Source organism: Schistocerca piceifrons, chromosome 8 (assembly GCF_021461385.2).
Source record: "Schistocerca piceifrons isolate TAMUIC-IGC-003096 chromosome 8, iqSchPice1.1, whole genome shotgun sequence".
Lineage (NCBI taxonomy): Eukaryota > Metazoa > Arthropoda > Insecta > Orthoptera > Acrididae > Schistocerca > Schistocerca piceifrons.
This window is the reverse complement of record NC_060145.1, coordinates 416024148-416044278: the sequence shown is the minus strand read 5'-3', so window position 1 is coordinate 416044278 and position 20131 is coordinate 416024148. Positions and strand designations below refer to the sequence as shown.

Below are 20131 nucleotides of genomic sequence, written 5' to 3'. Positions count from 1 at the left end.
ACCGATGGTTGTGAAGTTGCGGTACGTAAAAACTCTTCACGAGAATGCTCTTTTTTCGAAGACTTGGCGTCTGACTTTTGGGCTCGAGATTTAGCAGAACCCGACGAAGGGTGAGCCATTGAGTGGGCAGGCGAAAGTGGTGAGGTTGAACGGGCGATCTTTGCGCTGGCCGATCTGACGACCGTGGTACTAAAGGTGAGGTCGCAAGTCTGTGTGGCCGCCTCCTTTGTTGGCCGAGGAGAAGCAAGGACAGTGCTGTATTTTCCTTTCTGAGGCACGGTGGGCTGTCGACTGGCGAATAATTTTCGAGCAGCAAAGGTCGACACCTTTTCCTTCACTCTTATTTCCTGGATGAGCTTTTCGTCCTTATAAACGGGGCAATCTCGAGAGGAAGCAGCGTGGTCACCCATACAGTTGATGCAGCGAGGGGATGGAGGTGGACAAGCACCCTCATGGGCATCCTTGCCACACGTAACACATTTGGCCGGATTGGAACAGGACTGGCTGGTGTGATTGAACCGCTGACATCGATAGCAACGCGTAGGGTTTGGGACATAAGGGCGAACGGAAATGATCTCATAGCCTGCTTTGATTTTTGATGGGAGTTGAACTTTGTCAAATGTCAAGAAGACAGTGCGGGTTGGAATGATGTTCCGAGTCAACCCTTTTCATAACCCGATGAACAGCCGTGACGCCCTGGTCAGACAGGTAGTGCTGAATTTCTTCGTCAGACAATCCATCGAGGGAGCGTGTATAAACGACTCCACACGAGGAATTTAACGTACGGTGCGGTTCCACCCGGACAGGGAAGGTGTGGAGCAGAGAAGTACGCAGCAATTTTTGAGCCTGGAGGGCACTGTGTGTTTCTAACAACAGGGTGCCATTCCGTAATCTGGAACAAGACTTTACAGGACCCGCAATTGCGTCGACACCTTTCTGAATAATGAAACGGTTGACCGTGGAAAAGTCGTGACCTTCGTCAGACCGAGAAACAACAAGGAACTGTGGCAATGATGGAAGAACCATCTGTGGCTGAGACTCAGTGAACTTACGTTTGTGAGCAGACATAGTGGAAGGTGAGGAAACCATTGCGGAAGAATCCCCCATGATTACCGGCGTCTCCGATGGCGCGCTCCTCCCTTGTGGGGGCCCTCACCGAGGGCACACCCGCCTTAGGTGATTGTTCACACCTCAGGTCACACCTCCCGACAAACGGACGGAGGGACCAATCGGCACTTTCGGAAGGTATCAGCTCGGGTAATCACCCCTCCCTGGGCCTGGCCGTTACCAGGGGGTACGTACGTGTCCTACCTGTCTACCCGGGGCGGGGAATTACGCGTTACCCCGTCACCGGCTACGCATGGAAGTGCGTGGGTCGGCCTTCAGACACGCACAGGGAGGAAAAAAGAGAAAGGGAAAGGAAAGAAGAGGGGGTCTCAAACGCCGCAGCGGAGAAAAGGGCAAGGAGAAGAGGGAAGGAAAAGAGAAGGACAGAGGAAGGACGAGGACTTGTAAGTGTAGAAAGCAAGAATTTGGAACAGTTTCGAGCGACCGTCTCCGGATGTAGGCACAAACCATACTCCCAGAGGGGGAGAAAGGGAAGGAAAGAGCCAGAGGTGAGGGGGGGGGGGCGAAGATGGGGGACGGGGAGGGATGCGGAAAGGGAAGGGAAGGTATGCAGCCCGGAAAGGAAGGAGGGCCACATTAGCTCGGGGTCCCGTGCTCGCTACGCACGTGTCCACAAAAGAGGTGTGGACCCCCTGGGGGGACCATTCGGATCTCTGTGTGGGAACTACTCAGGAGGATGTCATTATCAGGAGAAATGGAAAACTGGCATTCTATGGATTGGAGTGTGGAACATCAGATCCCTTAATCGGGCAGGTAGGTCTGAAAATTTAAAAAGGGAACTGGATAGATTAAAGCTAGATATAGTGGGAATTAGTGAAGTTCAGTGGCAGGAGGAACAGGACTTCTGGTCACGTGAATACAGGGTTATAAATACAAAATCAAACAGGGGTAATGCAGGAGAAGATAAGCAACTATGAACAGCATAGTGAACACATTTTGTAGCCAAGATAGACATGAAGCCTATACTTACCCAAGCAGTACAAGTTAATATGCCAACTAGCTCTGCAGATGTAAAAAACATTGAAGAAAGGTATGATGAGATAAAAGAAATTATTCAGATAGTTAAGTGAGATGAAAATTTAATATTCATGGGGGATTGGAAATTGATAGTAGGAAATGGAAGAGAAGGAAAAGTAGTAGGTGAATATGGACTGGGGGAAAGGAATGAAAGATGAAGCTGCCTGGTAGAATTTTGCCACAGAGCATAATTTAATCATAGCTAACACTTCCTTTAAGAATCATGGAACAAGACCTGTAGACACTGGAAGGTTTCAGATTGATTGTATAACGATAAGACAGAGATCTAGGGACCAGATTTTAAATTGTAAGAGAATTCCAGGAGTATATGTCTACTCTGACCATAATTTATTGGTTATGAACTGTAGATTAAATCTGAGGCAACTGCAAATAGGTAGGAATTTAAGGAGATGGGACCTGGATAAACTGAAAGAAACAGAGGTGTAGAGAGTCTCAGAGGGAACATAGATACAAAAATGCAGTAAATGACGCAGGCGAAAAGGAATAGTAATGTCTAAAACATAAGATTGACAGGACGTGCAAAATGGCTAAGCAGGAATGACTACAGGAAACTTGTTATAAATCATAATAAATCACTAGGGAAAAGATAGATGCTGCCTACAGGAAAATTAAGAGACCTTTGGAGAAAAGAGGACCACCTGTATGCATATCAGGTGCTCAGATAGAAAACCAGTCCTAAGCAAAAAAGGGAAAGCAGAGGGGTGGAAGGAGTATATAGAAGGTCTATGTGAGGGAGATGTACTTGCGGGCAATATTATGGAAATGGAAGAGGATGTAGATGAAGATAAGATGGGAGATATGATACTGCATCAGGAATTTGACAAACTACTGAAAGATTTAAGTCAAAACAATGCCCCGGGAGTAGACAACATTCTGTTACAACTACTGATAGCCTTGGGAGAGCCAGCCATGAAAAATCTCCTCCATCTGATAAGCAAGATGTATGAGGCAGGCGAAATACCCTAGAAGAAGAATTTAATCATTTCAATTCAAAAGAAAGCAGGTGCTTACAGGTGTGAAAATTACAAAACTATCTGTTTAATACATGTAGGTTTCCTCGGCTGGCATCTTCATTAGTTAAAACATTCGGGCTGAGAGGCTACGGTCGATCAGTAAAACTACTACTTCCTGACATTTCATTGCCAACTACAGGCAACAACTTCAGAGGTGCGTCAACAACTGATGACCTCAGAAGATGTTGCCCGCAGTTGGCAATGAAACGTCAGGAAGAAGTAGTTTTACTGATCGACCACGGCCTCTCAGCACAGAGGTTTTAAGTAATATCTGATTAATATGTCACAGTTGCAAAATACTAACACGAATTCTTTACAGAAGAACGGAAAAACTGAAAGAAGCCAACCTCTGGGAAGATCAATCTGGATTCCAGAGAAATGCAGGAACATGTGAGGCAATACTGATCCTACAACTTCTCATAGAAGACAGGTTAAGCAAAGGCAAACCTATGTTTATAGTACTTGTAGACTTAGAGAAAGCTTTTGACAATATTGACTGGGATACTCTCTTCAAATTCTGAAGGTGGTGGAGGTAAAATGCAGGGAGCAAAAGGCTGTTTAAAATTTGCACAGAAACCAGATGACAGTTATAAGAGCCGAGGGGCATGATAGGGAAGCAGTGGTTGAGAAGGGATTGAGACAGGGTTGTAGCCTATTCCCAATGTTATTCAATCTGTATATTGAGCAAGCAGTAAAGGAAACAAAAGAAAAATTTGGAGTAGGAATTAAGGTCCAGCAAGAAGTAATAAAAACCTTGAGATTTGCCGATGACATTGTAATTTTGTCAGACACAGTAAAGGCCCTGGAAGAGCAACTGAACGGAATGGGCAGTGCCTTGAAAGGAGAATATAGACGGACATCAACAAAAGCTAATTGGGGATAACGGAATGTAGTTGAATTAAATCAGGTGATTGCTGAGGGAATTACATTAGGAAATGAGACACTCAAAGTAGTAGATGAGTTTTGCTATTTGGGGAGCAAAATAACTGATGATGGTCGAAGTGGAGAGGATATAAAATGTAGACTGGTGATGGCAAGAAAAAGCGTTTTTAAAGACAAGAAATTTGTTAACTTCGAGTATAGATTTTAGAGCCATGATGTCTTTTCTGAAAGTATTTGTATGGAGTGTAGCCATGTATGAAAGTGAAACATGGAAAATAAATAGTTTAGACAAGAAGAGAATATAAGTTTTTGAAACGTGGTGCTACAGAAGAATGCTGAAGATTATATAAGTAGATCATGTAACTAATGATGAGGTACTGAACAGAATTTGGGAGAAGTTTGTGGCACAACCTGACTAGAAGAAGGGATCAGTTGGTAGGAAACATTCTGAGGCATCAAGAGATCACCAATTTGACAGCGTAGGGAAGTCTGGGGGGTAAAAATCATAGAGGGAGACTAAGAGATGAATACAATAAGCAGATTCAGAAGGATGCAGGTTGCAGTAGTTATTCAGAGATGAAGAGGCTTGCACAGAATAGAGCAGCATGGAGAGACGCAGCAACTCAAGTCTTTGGATTGAAGACCACCACCACCACCACCACCACCACCACCACAACAACAACAACAACAACAACAGTAGCCTGGGTTCCTGCGATTGAGAGTTGCAGCGATCACACCACCAAAACATTACCATATATGGTGCGGGATTGAGCACCAACAATGTCACTGGCAATAGTGGCGTTATATAAGTACATCAGCAGCATCCACAAGACAGTCAACCACTTGACAATGGCAGAGGAGATCTCTGCCGAAAGCTCAGGGGCAGCTAACCACTTGACATGGCTCAAAACTCAAGAATATTTTTTTATGGGTATCACCATAAGGGGATGTGTTCATAAATATTTTATTTTTGAGCTGTACTCTGGTTTTCATTAGTAAATATACACCTCAATCACTGATATAAGTTTGTCTGATTATGTTTAAGAGAGAGATTCTTGCAACCAAAACACAATACATATTCTAACTTTTAGCTCTGTGATACACTGTATAAACAAAGAAGACCTTGTTACACCATGACTGATTATGTGATAATCCACAGGTTCCACGACAACTAATTGCATCAGGTGTTCCTCAGGTCAAAATAAGCAGTGACATTCAACCAATGCCAACAATGTCATGCCTAGTGAAGTACTATGGTGTTGGAACCACACAAGCCTATGATAGTCTTAATTTTTAAATTTCAACAGATTACGTATTACTACTGCAACAACTGGTTAGTCATTTCAGTAAGGAGGGGTTGTGTGTGGGAGGGGTGGCGTGTGTGTGTGTGTGTGTGTGTGTGTGTGTGTGTGTGTGTGTGTGTTGGAACCACACAAGCTTATGATAGTCTTAATTTTTAAATTTCAACAGATTACGTATGACTACTGCAACAACTGGTTAGTCATTTCAGTAAGGAGGGGTTGTGTGTGGGAGGGGTGGCGTGTGTGTGTGTGTGTGTGTGTGTGTGTGTGTGTGTGAGTCTTAATTTTTAAATTTCAACAGATTACGTATGACTACTGCAACAACTGGTTAGTCATTTCAGTAAGGAGGGGTTGTGTGTGGGAGGGGTGGCGTGTGTGTGTGTGTGTGTGTGTGTGTGTGTGTGTGTGTGTGTGTGTGTGTGTGTGCGCGCGCGCACGCACGCGCGCGTGTGCGAGAGAGAGAGAGAGAGAGAGAGAGAGAGAGAGAGAGAGAGAGATATACTGAATCCAACATCTTCGGATACTGTATTCTCACTGTTTACATCTAGTTTGTTAATTTTTTAATATACCTTGCACTCATTGTATGACATGATATATTTGGAATCATTCTTGACCTGCTTAGTCTGTTTGGTGTTACACAGAGCAATCAAGACAAGACTTCTCACAGCAATTGAGAATTCACTAGACAGTTTATGAAAGCCTTTGAGGCCAGAGAAAAAAATCAAACTTCTTGCTATACCACAGAGTTACATTACGTTGACATTCACTAAGCTAAGTTTGTGTTCTGCTACTAAACAAAGCATATTCTTAGACCTTTCATGAAATATACAAAACAAGGAATAAACAAGTTTTCTTTTGTTGTACCTGCATATAGTCACATCTCCATTGCCAACTTGTGGCTCCGAACCTGGCTCAAAATCACTTGTATTGAAGTATGATAATGAATGATTCAGGTATCCCTTTAAAGTATGGTCAGGTGAGACAGTCAATCTGTACACCATACGGGGTATGAAGTCTGATGTGAAGGCAATGATGAATCCCTACAAGAAACAGAACAAAATGGACATCAAAACATCATAATTGTATTATACAAAAGAAATTTATCTAAGATGGAGCAATACAATTCATAACAAAAAGCTGAAACTAGATATTAACAACAAGAGTGGAACTTTTACCTAGAGCTAACTGGAATAGAAATCACTGTATCCTGTCTGACACACACATAAATATACAAATTTACAATGAATTTCTAACTTCAGAACTTATCAGCAGTTTTCCACAGTGAAAACTGGAAAGAAAAAGAAAAAGAAGAGATAAAATGGTTAAATTCTGGAGAAAAGGCCAAATGTCTCAATATAATGAATCAGGAGGCAAGTATGGGAAACACATCTATAAAATTTTATGAGTTCTGGCAATCATTAGGCAAAAGATAATAACCAAAACTATGTAAACCTATCAAAGAGCACCTATGGAAATAAAAAGTTCTGAAGATAGGAACTGTGTCTATGACATATACTTGTTCTTAGCATTCAAATTCTCTTTTTCCATCCTATCTCCCCTGCATTCTCTTCCACAATCTGTCTCTCTCCTATTTACATGCTGCATTCTCCATCTTTGGCAAACTCACTTCACTTTCAGTATTAACTTTTTACAATTTTTCTTGTTCTCCTCCTCTTCAATAATTTTGGACTTTTCCTGCACGCAGTTTCTCTTCTGATCCACAGTTTGTTGCTACATATTCAAGTATAAGTGCTATTCCCTATCCAAATTAAAAACTAGACATTTTCAGATTTATTATTAAATACCAGTTCAAGGATTCAGTTTAATGCTGTCAAAATACAAAAATCAACTTCATTTGTTACTATACTTACATTACTAATTACAGACAATTTTCCAATTGAGTCCAAGATACGAAACCAGACACCAATATCTCTGACACGCTGTGTTACTGGCCTCCGGTAAAAAGTTAGCAACTTTTTGGCATCCAGACGCATCTCAAGAATATTGTTCAGTAATGCGAAGAATGGTGCCAATGGGAAAGCAGCCACAAAAATGGTAACAAAACCATACTGCAGCACTACACAGAAGGAAAAGTATACTGTCAATTTATTTAAACTGAATACAATAATTATGAAAAATATTGAAAATAAGTTGCTTTCTATTGACATCTTAAGAAAGTCAAGATGGAGCACTTTCATGGTGATAATAAGATTTTATGCTGTTGACGGTGATTTAATTTTTATTTGGCTTCCTACATGTCTAACATACATTGTTTTTCTTAGATGGAATGTTAAAATTATGGAAGCACAATGTAAATGGGCCACAATTTTACAAGAAAAACATAATCCTTTTTACTTTAAAGCCTGCTGTTTCTTAAGTTTTATTCAGGATAATCTTTAAAGTAGTCTTTTATTATAGAATGAAACTTTCTATTTGAAAATTTCTCTGAATGTTGGAGTTAAAAAAAAAAGAGAGAGAAATGAAATTCTCTCTCACATGGACACAGTTATGTTAAGATTTTAAGGTAACTGGCCACAGCCTGTCTATACTCCCCACTAGCTGAATTAGTCTGATTTGGAGTATCTGTGCCTGGTGATGTATAATATAGTTCATAGAAAAATCACACTTACTTAATAGTTCCATTATTACAAATGCCAGAGGAGTTACATTACAGGCAGGTGTTTGTAGCAATAAAACATCAAGGGACAGTAAAACAAGGGTGGTATCTTCATGATAGAAACACCATCTTCTGGATCAATTTATTTGAAATGTGGGTTGCATGTTGGTCTCTATGAACCCACATTCTTTAAAAAGACATCTCTGAAACAGCTGAAAAATATTGTGGACACCATCCAACCTTGTTCATTGCTGACATTACAGTCAATGTAGGCATCTCTCTGTCGAGCTGGTTTTCCATTACAAACTTTCTTTTAAATACACAAAGCACTGGAATCATTTTGCTATCAGCTGATAAATGCAATAAAACTGTAATGTTTTCTCACTTACAAGAATTAGTTTTAAATTTGATTTTGATGTCGATTACAGTTTTTTGAAAGATCATGATGAAATGAGGTTTCATCACAGTTTTATATTTTTCCTAGCTTTCCCACAGATTTAGTTCTTTCACAGTGGTAGTGAGCTTTTAGGAAAATCATAAATTACTTATGGGTTGGGAGCCATAAGCACCTGTTCAGCAAAAGAGATGGGTTCCACAGTAGCACAGACGAACGTGCTTATAGTTTTTATGCTATACATTTTAGAACCCATGTTTACCAGACTCTATTTTTCCCCCTGAATATTGACGATACCTCCTGGGACACTTGAATAGTTTGAATCATGATCATAGTTTGTTTTGTTAAATGTAACACTGCACAATATCCTCTGGTGACCGCCCAAGTCGGTCTAACTGTCAACTGTTTGAATTACATTTGCCAGTTGTTGTTCATCTTTTAGCAATAGAAAACATGACACCACCGTTCTCACAACCTATTTGAGATTTGTTCATTCTCTCACATTTCACTAACAAAATGTTTTGGTGCAAAGAAAAGGATCATCTAACACTTGGTTCTGGTCTTCAGTAGTGTAAGCAAATGAAGTCTTTTTTGTGTTTTTCTCCTGTATGTCCACACCATGACCTATGCAGATTAAAAGTTGTGTTAATTTTATTACTAGGGTTAACTATAAATTTATTTTTAATCCATATTTAACCTTTGCAGCAAGGTTGTTATTTTGTAAAAAATATTGGGTAATTGAATGCTTTCCAGGGTAACTGGCCCCATATGGTCCAACTGTCCCAAGCACATTTTTTATAATTGGACAGATATAAAATCTACTCACCAAATGGTGGCAGAACATATACATAAAAGAAAGTTGTAATTAGGCAAGCTTTTGGAGCCAGTGGCCCCTTCTTCAGGCACAAAGGTTGAAGGGGAGGAAGAGGGGTGAAGGAAACGAACCTGAAAGGTCAGAAAAGTGACCCAGAACCACTGGTCACAGGAGAATTACACGAGAATCAATCAAATCTCTCCCACTACACCATCTCATTATTAAAGAAAACAATCTGCCTAACAAATGCTCGTGAATGAGATTTTGTATGTTGTTTTACAAGATAAAACAATTTAGCTGGTTCTGGCAACCCTATAAGAATTAAATATCCACCCATTATTTGTGGGAACACCATCACCCAGTTACCTACTGGGCCCAACTACCCTGTACTTCCTTATATTTCTAACTTTTAAATTTCAAGCTACCATTATTGTTGTTGTTGTTGTTGTGGTCTTCAGTCCTGAGATTGGTTTGATGCAGCTCTCCATGGTACTCTATCCTGTGCAAGATCCTTCATCTCCCAGTACTACTGCAACCCACATCCTTCTGAATCTGCTTAGTGTATTCATCTCTTGGTCTCCCTCTACGCTGCCCTCCAATACTAAACTGGTGATCCCTTGATGCCTCAGAACATGTCCTACCAACCGATCCCTTCTTCTAGTCAAGTTGTACCACAAACTTCTCTTCTCCCCAATCCTATTCAATACTTTCTCATTAGTTATGTGATCTACCCATCTAATCTTCGGCATTCTTCTGTAGCACCACATTTCGAAAGCTTCTAGTCTCCTCTTGTCCAAACCTATTTATTGTCCATGTTTCACTTCCATACATGGCTACACTCCATACAAATACTTTCAGAAACGACTTCCTGACACTTGAATCAATACTCGATGTTAACAAATTTCTCTTCTTCAGAAACGCTTTCCTTGCCATTGCCAGTCTACATTTTATATCCTCTCTACTTTGACCATCATCAGTTATTTTGCTCCCTAAATAGCAAAACACCTTTACTACTTTAAGTGTCTCATTTCCTAATCTAATTCCCTCAGCATCACCTAACTTAATTTGACTACATTCCATTATCCTCGTTTTGCTTTTGTTGATGTTCATTTTATACCCTCCTTTCAAGACACTGTCCATTCCATTCAACTGCTCTTCCAAGTCCTTTGCTGTCTCTGACTGAATTACAATGTCATTAGCGAACCTCAAAGTTTTTATTTCTTCTCCATGGATTTTAATACCTACTCCGAATTTATCTTTTGTTTCCTTCACTGCTTGTTCAATATAGAGATTGAATAACATCGGGGAGAGGCTACAACCCTGTCTCACTCCCTTCCCAACCACTGCTTCCCTTTGATGTCCGTCAACTCTTATAACTGCAGTCTGGTTTCTGTACAAATTGTAAATAGCTTTTCGCTCCCTGTATTTTACTCCTGCCACCTTCAGAATTTGGAAGAGAGTATTCCAGTCAACATTGTAAAAAGATTTCTCTAAGTCTACAAATGCTAGAAACGTAGGTTTGCCTTTCCTTAATCTTTCTTCTAAGGTAAGTCGTAGGGTCAGTATTGCCTCACGTGTTCCAACATTTCTACGGAATCCAAACCGATCTTCCCCGAGGTTGGCTTCTACCAGTTTTTCCATTTGTCTGTAAAGAATTCGCGTTAGTATTTTGCATCTGTGACTTATTAAACTGATAGTTTGGTAATTTTCACATCTGTCAACACCTGCTTTCTTTGGGATTGGAATTATTATATCCTTCTTGAAGTCTGAGGGTATTTCACCTGTCTCATACATCTTGCTCACCGGATGGTAGAGTTTAGTCAGAACTGGCTCTCCCAAGGCCGTCAGTAGTTCTAATGGAATGTTGTCTACTCCCGCAGCCTTGTTTCGACTGAGATCTTTCAGTGCTCTGTCAAACTCTTCACGCAGTATTGTATCTCCTATTTCATCTTGATCTACATCCTCTTCCATTTCCATAATATTGTCCTCAAGTACATCGCCCTTGTATAGACCCTCTATATACTCCTTCCACCTTTCTGCTTTCCCTTCTTTGCTTAGAACTGGGTTTCCATCTGAGCTCTTGATATTCATACAAGTGGTTCTCTTTTCTCCAAAGGTCTCTCTAATTTTCCTGTAGGCAGTATCTCCTGTAGGCAGTATCTATCTTATCCCTAGTGAGATAAGCCTCTACATCCTTACATTTGTCCTCTAGCCATCCCTGCTTAGCCATTTTGCACTTCCTGTCGATCTCATTTTTGAGACGTTTGTATTCCTTTTTGCCTGCTTCATGTACTGCATTTTTATATTTTCTCCTTTCATCAATTAAATTCAATATTTCTTCTGTTACCCAAGGATTTCTACTAGCCCTCTTCTTTTTATCTACTTGATCCTCTGCTGCCTTCACTACTTCATCCCTCAAAGCTACCCATTCTTCTTATACTGTATTTTTTTCCCCCATTCTTGTCAATTGTTCCCTTATGCTCTCCCTGAAACTCTGTAAAACCTCTGATTTAGTCAGTTTATCCAGGTCCCATCTCCTAAAATTCCCACCTTTTTGCAGTTTCTTCAGTTTTAATCTACAGTTCATAACCAATAAGTGTGGTCAATTACTAATTCAGTTAATCAATAAAAACAAACAAAAATGCCTGTATTTTCTCCTAGTATTCACATTTACATACACTCAACCACACATACATTTTTCAGTCAAAGCAAACAGCATGGTCCAATGACAATAAATACACCCTGATGAAAATATAATTGTCTTTATACAAAAAAGATGACAATCACAAAACACTTACAGTCAAAGTTTAAATTTTCTGAAAATCGAGTCACACACTGGAATAATGTAACTTAATAACAGACACCCAATTGTACACAATTATTACAGCTTTTCCACTGTGACAAACTATTCAACATATAGAATAAATCATCCCCCCTTCACACACACACACACACCCATGCATGCATGCATGCATGCACGCACGCACGCACGCACGCACGCACACATTTTTAGTCAAAGATTCAAATGGCTCTGAGCACTATGGGACTCAACATCTGAGGTCATCAGTCCCCTAGAACTTAGAACTACTTAAACTTAAGGACATCACACACATCCATGCCCGAGGCAGGATTCGAACCTACGACCAAAGCAGTCGTGTGGTTCCAGACTGAAGTGGCTAGAACCACTCAGTCACACTAGGCGGCTTTAGTCGAAGAACAAGCACAAAATGGCACCTTACGTCATTCTGTAATGCGTGTAGGAATTAGGCTCAATATGTTATGACTAATGTAATGTAATGTAATGTAATGGACAACAGAATTGCCGATGAGAGACAGCTGTCAGAGTTGAGTCCTGGTTTCAAACACAGGTTTAACTTTTCACAAATGTTAAAAGCCCATTTAGTTATGTTACCTTACAAGGTCTGACACACTCTAAAAAGACACTTGCCCATCTCAAGATATTCTGGAAAGAGTCCACGTGGGCCCCATTCCACCAGTTTAAAGTCTTTCATCCACCTTGACCGGCATGATTCCAGTCCTTTCTTCCGAAATCCTGTCTTCACTTTCAGTGTATTCAGCCATTTGAAGAATAATCTGTACAAATGAGAAGACTCAAATTCATATCAATTACAAACAACAGTTCTTTGCCTGCACAAGAATCTGTCAAAAATAGCCAAAAAGGGGTTAAATGCGAAAAATCACAGAAACAATTTCTCAGCAACAATTTTCCTTTGAAAATAAAGAAAAAAATTAACAAGTGCCACAATCTCTGCACTCTTAAGACATTAATCTTGATTTGTGTAAAAATATTGGCATTACTCTAAACCACTATTATACTTACGGAAATAACATTTCAAGTAGTGTGTTCATAGCTTGTTTGCCAATCATTATAATTCCAAGCTGAATGCATAACTCCATTAGACATCCTCCAGGACTGCACTGTAAATAAATAAAAAGAACACATTTAAATGGCGTGTCACACTTACAGCAGAAACCACAATACATTTAAGAGCCATTTAAAACTGTTGTAACAACTAGCATAATATTAATGTCAGTGAAGAATCTAAACATTAACAAAAGGAAGGAAGAGTGGGGCTTAATGTCCCATTGATGTCGAGGTCATTAGAGACGGATCACAAATTTAGAATGTTTCAAGGATGGGGAAGGAAACTGTGCCTGAATATTGTGTGTTTCTATGAAAGTATGGTGAACAACAGATTCCTAACAAATCGACTTCAAGGAAAAACTACTGTACTTAAATTTCTGTTATCGAGAGGCTCTGAAAAGTGTAAAGTACAACAGTTATTATTATTATTTTGAACACGACTGTGCTTTACTAGGCATGGTCCTGTTGGAGGTGGTATGCTATTGCCTTCCTCTGAACACTGAGCTCATTCATCCAGTTCAACATGTACTTCGAGCCATCATGCAACTTGGCATTTTTCGTATTAACAAACACAACCAAAGGTTAAGGAAAAGGTAAATGACAAATAAAAATCCTAGGACAGACCATGTACAGTAATATATAGGTGACCATCACATATGGAATGCCACTGATGAAACAACACGTGTTTGTGGAGGTTTCACTGGCAATCTCATTGATGGCAAAGTCAAGAGAGGAGAACTGTCAAAGCCATTAACGATTTTCTGCAAGTCTTGAAAGGCACAAATCATTCAACAGCAGCTTATTTTATGAGTGACAGTCTCAAAGTGCTGTAGCTTGAGGGAATTCAAGAAGAAAACCACTTCTTTTCATGTATTCCGATGCTGCAGTCTACATCTGGTGTCAACTATCCTGTGTATATTCTATATGTATTTAATCTGCTTCACCTGTCTGGTCTATGCACTGCAACATATCACCAAAGATGTGAATGACAGCTATCCAGAAGGGAATAAAATAATTTAAAACACCAAGTAAGTGTTTCTCACAGCATTGAATCATCTGTTGCTTGTCCGTACCTGGTAGCTGAGTGGTCAGTGCGACAGAATGTCAGTCCCAAGGGCCTGGGTTCGATTCCCGGCTGGGTCAGAGATTTTCTCCACTCAGGGACTGAGTATTGTGTTGTTCTAATCATCTTCACTTCATCCCCATCGACGTGCAAAACACCAAAGTGGCGTCAAATCGAAAGACTTGCACCCAATGAAAGGTCTACCTGACGGGAGGCCCTAGCCACACAACATTTACATATTTACATCTGTTGCTACATAGAGAACTGCTGCCAAACCTAGTAAGTGTCTGAGCCTTTCCTGACAAGGTGGAGTGTACTGATTTGAAGCTGTCAGTGAGGGTAGTGAATATGTTTGCCACTGTTTTGGCAAGAAACTGATGCTAATCGACTTTTGTTGCTATTTACAAGACTCTAGTGGGAATCTGATCAAGAATATTTCATCTCCTAATATTTACACCATCAACAGCCATTGGCTTATACTATGACTGCAGAGAATTTGGAGAAATATGTGACTGCTTATTCCACTTCAAAATAAAAGGCAATTTTAGGAAAGGTGAACATTTTAGTAAACAGATGTGATGGAAAATTGTTTTATTTCATTAGCATAGCACAGACTTTCAGAACAAACAATTAATTAATGTGAAACATACATTATTAATGAATTTTTCATGCTTCTGGTTCATTTAACTGGATATTAAGATAATACAGTAGTCTACAATGTAATTGAAAAGTTGATTTTAGCTGTAATTACTGTTTTATGTCAAATAATTTTGTGATATTACACATTTCCTCTTATGTGTTATTCATTACAGAAATAAGTACATATTTTGCATGTTAATGTTACATAAAAGCAACAGAGAAGAAAAAATTATGACACAGATTTTCTACGTATGGAGAGGTTTTTAGGTGAATCAATAGCTAGACGACAAAAACTATGAAAAAGAAACAATAATTTAAAGTTTTATTTAAAATTCTGTAAGTTATAGTCTCTTGCCCTGCCTCCAAATTCTACTGTTTTGTCGTTTCAAACTGGAAACTTCTTGAAATTTATACGGTCATTGTTAACTTGGAAGTATGGCACGACGACAAATTCAGAAAATTACTGCTTTGCATTGAGAAAAGAAAAAAAAACTGAAACCTGGATACTCAATGTCATTTACGAAACATCCACGTTCAAATACAGAGCCACATTTATATTTTTTATGAAATTTGTGCCGATGACAAATTCACAACCAAATGACAAGTTCCCTTATGCAAATCATACAAAGCTGCACTCTTGAACACGTTATGGAAAACATAAGTGGAACTTAAGATAATGTGGACAATAACAAAGATTCCTCAAGCTGCCACTGAGGGACAAACATTACAACAATTCAATGTACTACTTCAAGTTTTTACATGGTGCCACAAGTGATTACATCTCAGAATTCCCTGATATATCCTTGACTTTTCCAGACCATGCTATGACTACAGTAACTCACAACAGGACTCAACTCATAAAAGTGCCTGGGTACAACAATTTGAAGAGACATGAAATGAAATGATCACATCATGCCTTCAGTTGTAGATAAAGCAGCTGGCAGATTGGTTCATTGGTAGAATACTGGGAAAATTCTGTCAGTCTCCAAATGAAATTGCTTGCAGGGGAAAAAAAAACCCACATCCTAGACTACCGTGGAAATGTGTGGGGCCCATAGCAAGTATCAGTAACAGGGAGGCTAAAAATATACAAAAAAGGGCAGCACAGAATGTCACAGGTGGTGGTGGTGGTGGTGGTTGTTGAGTTGTTTAAGGGGGACTAAACAGCTAAGGTCATCAGTCCCCCTGTCACAGGTCTGCCTAATCCACTGGACATGCTAAGAAATGTTACAGCACTGAATAGTTTGGGGAAAGAAAGTAGAAAATAATATTAGAACTCATTCATGTTGCCACAGGCAAACTCAAGTCAAGCCAGAGACAGAGGCAGAAGAACGAACTGAGCCAGTATGTTACAGGTGGGTTGGATCATCAACACATTACGATTCATCAGCCAAATGAGGATACACATTCAGCAGAAATGAGACTGTGACAGAAAACCAGAGGAAGTGAGGCAAGCATATTCATTAGCCCATCAGACATGTTGCAAGGAACTCTTAACTTTTACACAAGAGCATGTAGTGAGGAACTTACACTGTAGTTAACAGCCTTTTAAGTGAATACAGCAGAATAAGGAGGACACATGGGATCATTACGAACTGAGCCTTATGTCATAGCCTCACACTAGCTCTCTTTAAATACTCCAGCGTTCCACCTTTCGTGGTGAGTTGACCATTGGGATTGATGGCATTCACAGCAATAGCACTAAACACTATGATTACAACACTGTAGTGAATCTATGTCCTAGATATTAAAGCACAGTCTATGAACTAGGTGAAGATGTACTCAAGATGATGGTCTTCACACGATGAACTTTACGCTGCTTGCCACCTACTACCTACTTATGGGGAAACTAACTGTCTTCTAACAACATCACATTGGGGAATGTTGCCAGGACTAAACTTATCAAACTCCATACGCAAATGGAATGCGAAGAAACCCTAATAAGTGATATAATGGGAGATATCCTCTGACATTTACTTCACAGTTGTTTGGAGAGTACAGATGTATATGAAGATCTCGGTAAATGAAATGACAAATAAGTCCACCATCACCTTCCTATACACATGCACACAACATGGTCCCGAAGATCTCGTCCACATTTGTGCTACAATGTTTAGCATTTATTTTACTTACCTCTTCCTGCCTGTATGAGAAGAGACGATTGTACTCTTTTGGATATCCCACAAATTTGCCTTTGAAAAATGCTATGTAGAATATAGAAGCATAATAATTTACAAACTGAAGAAGATAGATTTTAAGTGTGAGACTATCATCAAATTCGGTCTGTGTACGTAGAAGTTCCAACTCTGTTAAAAGTTCTGCAAGCCACTGGTAAACCTGGAATCACAAAATTAACTGAATGTGGAATATCACAACTACTGGTGCTGGAAATTAGCTTAATAATAGTAAAATGAAAGAGTTAAATGCAGCTACACGGAATATACAAATCGTGACATTGTTCTCATCACAAGAGTTCCATTTTAACTAATCTTAATTCTGCTAAAAAGAAAGAAACCATCCAAGACTAAAATTATGCATTTACAGATACAGTATTATGACTCACATAATTGAAGACCATGATGCAACAAAGATTAATGGAAGCAGCTGTTGCAGTTGTAAAAATCATGGCATAACTTTTGAATGCACAGCTTGCATCCAGTTTTTCATTACAAACTGATAGTGCAGCCATAAGAGACATCCGATACAACACAACACCCAGAACAGCAGCAACTGCTAGTGCTACCTATGGGAAAAAAGGTAATAGTGGCTCCAAATATAGCAAACTGCAATTTCTCTCCGAAACTTTTAACTAGTATTATCACAGGTAGCTCTAAGCTCACTTCACTGTTAGTTATCATACCAAAAGCATGACGACAGAAAAACTGAGAATTGTAGCTGGCAGGCGGACTTTCCAAAAGGGCACACATGGTTCCATGGTGTTGGTAACAATGTTGATATGCTTGCGCTTTACGTGTGCAAGCCTGGCCAAATACTGCGGCCTGGGATGTTCCTCTCGGATATCGAATGCAGTGAGGTCCCAGCGATGTGTGATTTCAGCAGAGTAGCGCTTCCATAGACCTAAGAATGTTGCAGCTGGAAGAGGTTAACCACACCAGTTTCAGTGGGGATGAAATATCATGAAATGGAAGTAGTACTTACAGAGTGTAATAGTACATATAAATTACATAGCCTCTAATCTATGTCCAGAAAAGGAGCTTGAACAATTGGAAAAAAGAATGAGGAAGAAGGTATTGTTAAGAATGCAAGGTTTATACCTACCACAATTGACTGATTGTTTCTACAGATAAACAATACCCTTGTTAACATATACGTAAACATTTCTTTGTAGTTATTCTGGTCTGGCTTACTCTGTGCAGACTTATTTATTCATTCATGAAACACATTTTTTCAAATATCGCCAACCTCTAAATGTCCACAGTAAAAAGGAAATTTTCTGATATGAAGATTAAAGTACACTAAACTTGCTATGGGAGCTACAACTTGTAGCATGGCTGATACTCAGACACAAAATAAATACAGTCATCCTAACTGCTTGGACCACAGGTGTCCCAAGCTCAGACTGCAGCACATATTTATTTTTATGGGTTTGTATCAGTTTTCCCAGCAGCTGCGTCTGCTGAAGGAAGTATACTAACATGGCAAATGTTCATGACTGCAGTGGAATTACATACCTCAGTGTATCACTATCAGAAAGAATACAACACGAGGTACACGGTCACCAAATGACTTGTACTTGAGGCAGAAAAATGGAAGGGCACAATGTATGCCCCTAGAAACATTTCTAACAACACATTTCTACTGTTTCTTTTACAACTTTCTCTTTTGATCTTATATATTACAAAATACTGTGCTGTTTGGTAATAAATATGAGCCACGATTTTTAATGTAGAGCAACTGAATAATCATTTTACTTATTCAGATTTTCTTATCAGATGCTGTTTCTAAACTTGTGAAGTTAAATCTGTAAACACAGAATAACCAAGTAACATCAAGTAAACGACAAAGTAATTACCTTACATTTTAATTAGACCAAATGCTTTTGCTCGTCAGATGGCAAACATGTAAGCACAAAAATTAAGTTTCAACATCCTTTCTAAGGAGTTGAAACTGAGCATAATCTCATATTAGACCGGGATCAGGGAAGGATATTGGCTTTGGTCTTTTTGACTGAATAATAATGGTGTTTCAGCAATATGAAACTACTATGCTGCTACTCACCATATGGAGGAGGAGCTGAGTCACAGCCAGGCACTATGAAAAAGACTGCTAAAATATTAAGTTTACAGGCAGAGCCCTTCTTCCAAAATACAAAATACAAAACACACACACACACACACACACACACACACACACACACACACACACACACCACACAACCACTGTCTCCGAGTACTGGAGCCCGACAGTTACTGTGTCTGACGTGAGCAGCAATCAGCTGGAATGGGTGGTAGGGTACGGGAGAGGCATGTTGTCAGTAAGTGGAGGGATAGCAGGGTAGGGGAAGATGCTGGGCTACCTGTGGGAGTATGCAGGATCATGGTGTGGACAGGATGGGGCTGCTAGGTGCCGTGTCAGAAGGCTGTGCTGAAAACAGGAGAGGGGGTGTGGCTGGGGGTGGGAGGGGGGGGGGGAGAGGTATAGAAGGGGAAAAGACTAGCAGGAGCGTTGGTGGAATAGAAGGCGTGTAGCGCTAGAGTGGGAGCCAGGAAGGGGATAGGTGGCCGGACATGATTACCGGTAGTTAAGTTAGAGGGTGGAGGACAGTGATCAGTGAAGGTTGAGGCCAGGAAGGTTACAAATACGAAGGATATGTTGTAGAGAGAGTTCCCACATGCAAAATTCAGAAAAGCTGCCACAAATGGTATCTACTCATCGGGACACTTTCATCTGTTCCAGCCTGTATAAAGGGCAATTGAAAAGTTTTTTTTCCAAAGGTTGTACAGTCCACAACTGGTATGCCAATCACACAAAATCACCATGATCATTGAGGCAACCATCCCACTGACACACCAGGTTAAAGAAACTCATTCTGTGAAACAATGTGTCTGCTGCATGAAGAAGACCATAACTACCCACTGCAAATTTTCATCCAACAGCAACCACCAACAGCAACCACCAACACTTCAAGGCATTTTATTAAGAGACCAAAGGTATGATAATCACATGGGGAGTGATCAGGACTACTGTCTCCCTTGTGAGTTGGATGACGCTGGCCTCCCAAATCGACCAGTATCCTATGTTGAATCGTAACCAGCAGGGAACTTTGCGCACCATTCCACAATCGCAGTTTCTGACAGAGATGCTGCCACACACACATTCTTCATTTTCTGATGGC

At 39.9% G+C, this 20131-nt stretch overlaps 1 protein-coding gene across 4 annotated transcripts in view; it reads right to left on the bottom strand.

Moving 5' to 3' along the window:
* Window positions 1-20131, bottom strand: part of LOC124711854 (anoctamin-1-like) — a 138858-nt gene that overhangs the window by 29896 nt on the left and 88831 nt on the right. For all 4 annotated transcript variants that reach the window (XR_007005535.1, XM_047242081.1, XM_047242082.1 and 1 more), the window contains 7 exons: window positions 17636-17868; window positions 17339-17518; window positions 16909-17112; window positions 13029-13126; window positions 12636-12781; window positions 7234-7439; window positions 6227-6402 (listed from right to left, as the gene is read on the bottom strand). Coding sequence is in view for 3 of the 4 variants with exons in the window: in XM_047242081.1 (XP_047098037.1) it covers window positions 6227-6402; window positions 7234-7439; window positions 12636-12781; window positions 13029-13126; window positions 16909-17112; window positions 17339-17518; window positions 17636-17868 (1243 nt within the window). In the remaining variant the exon portion in view is untranslated. The remainder of the gene's footprint in view (window positions 1-6226; window positions 6403-7233; window positions 7440-12635; window positions 12782-13028; window positions 13127-16908; window positions 17113-17338; window positions 17519-17635; window positions 17869-20131) is intronic.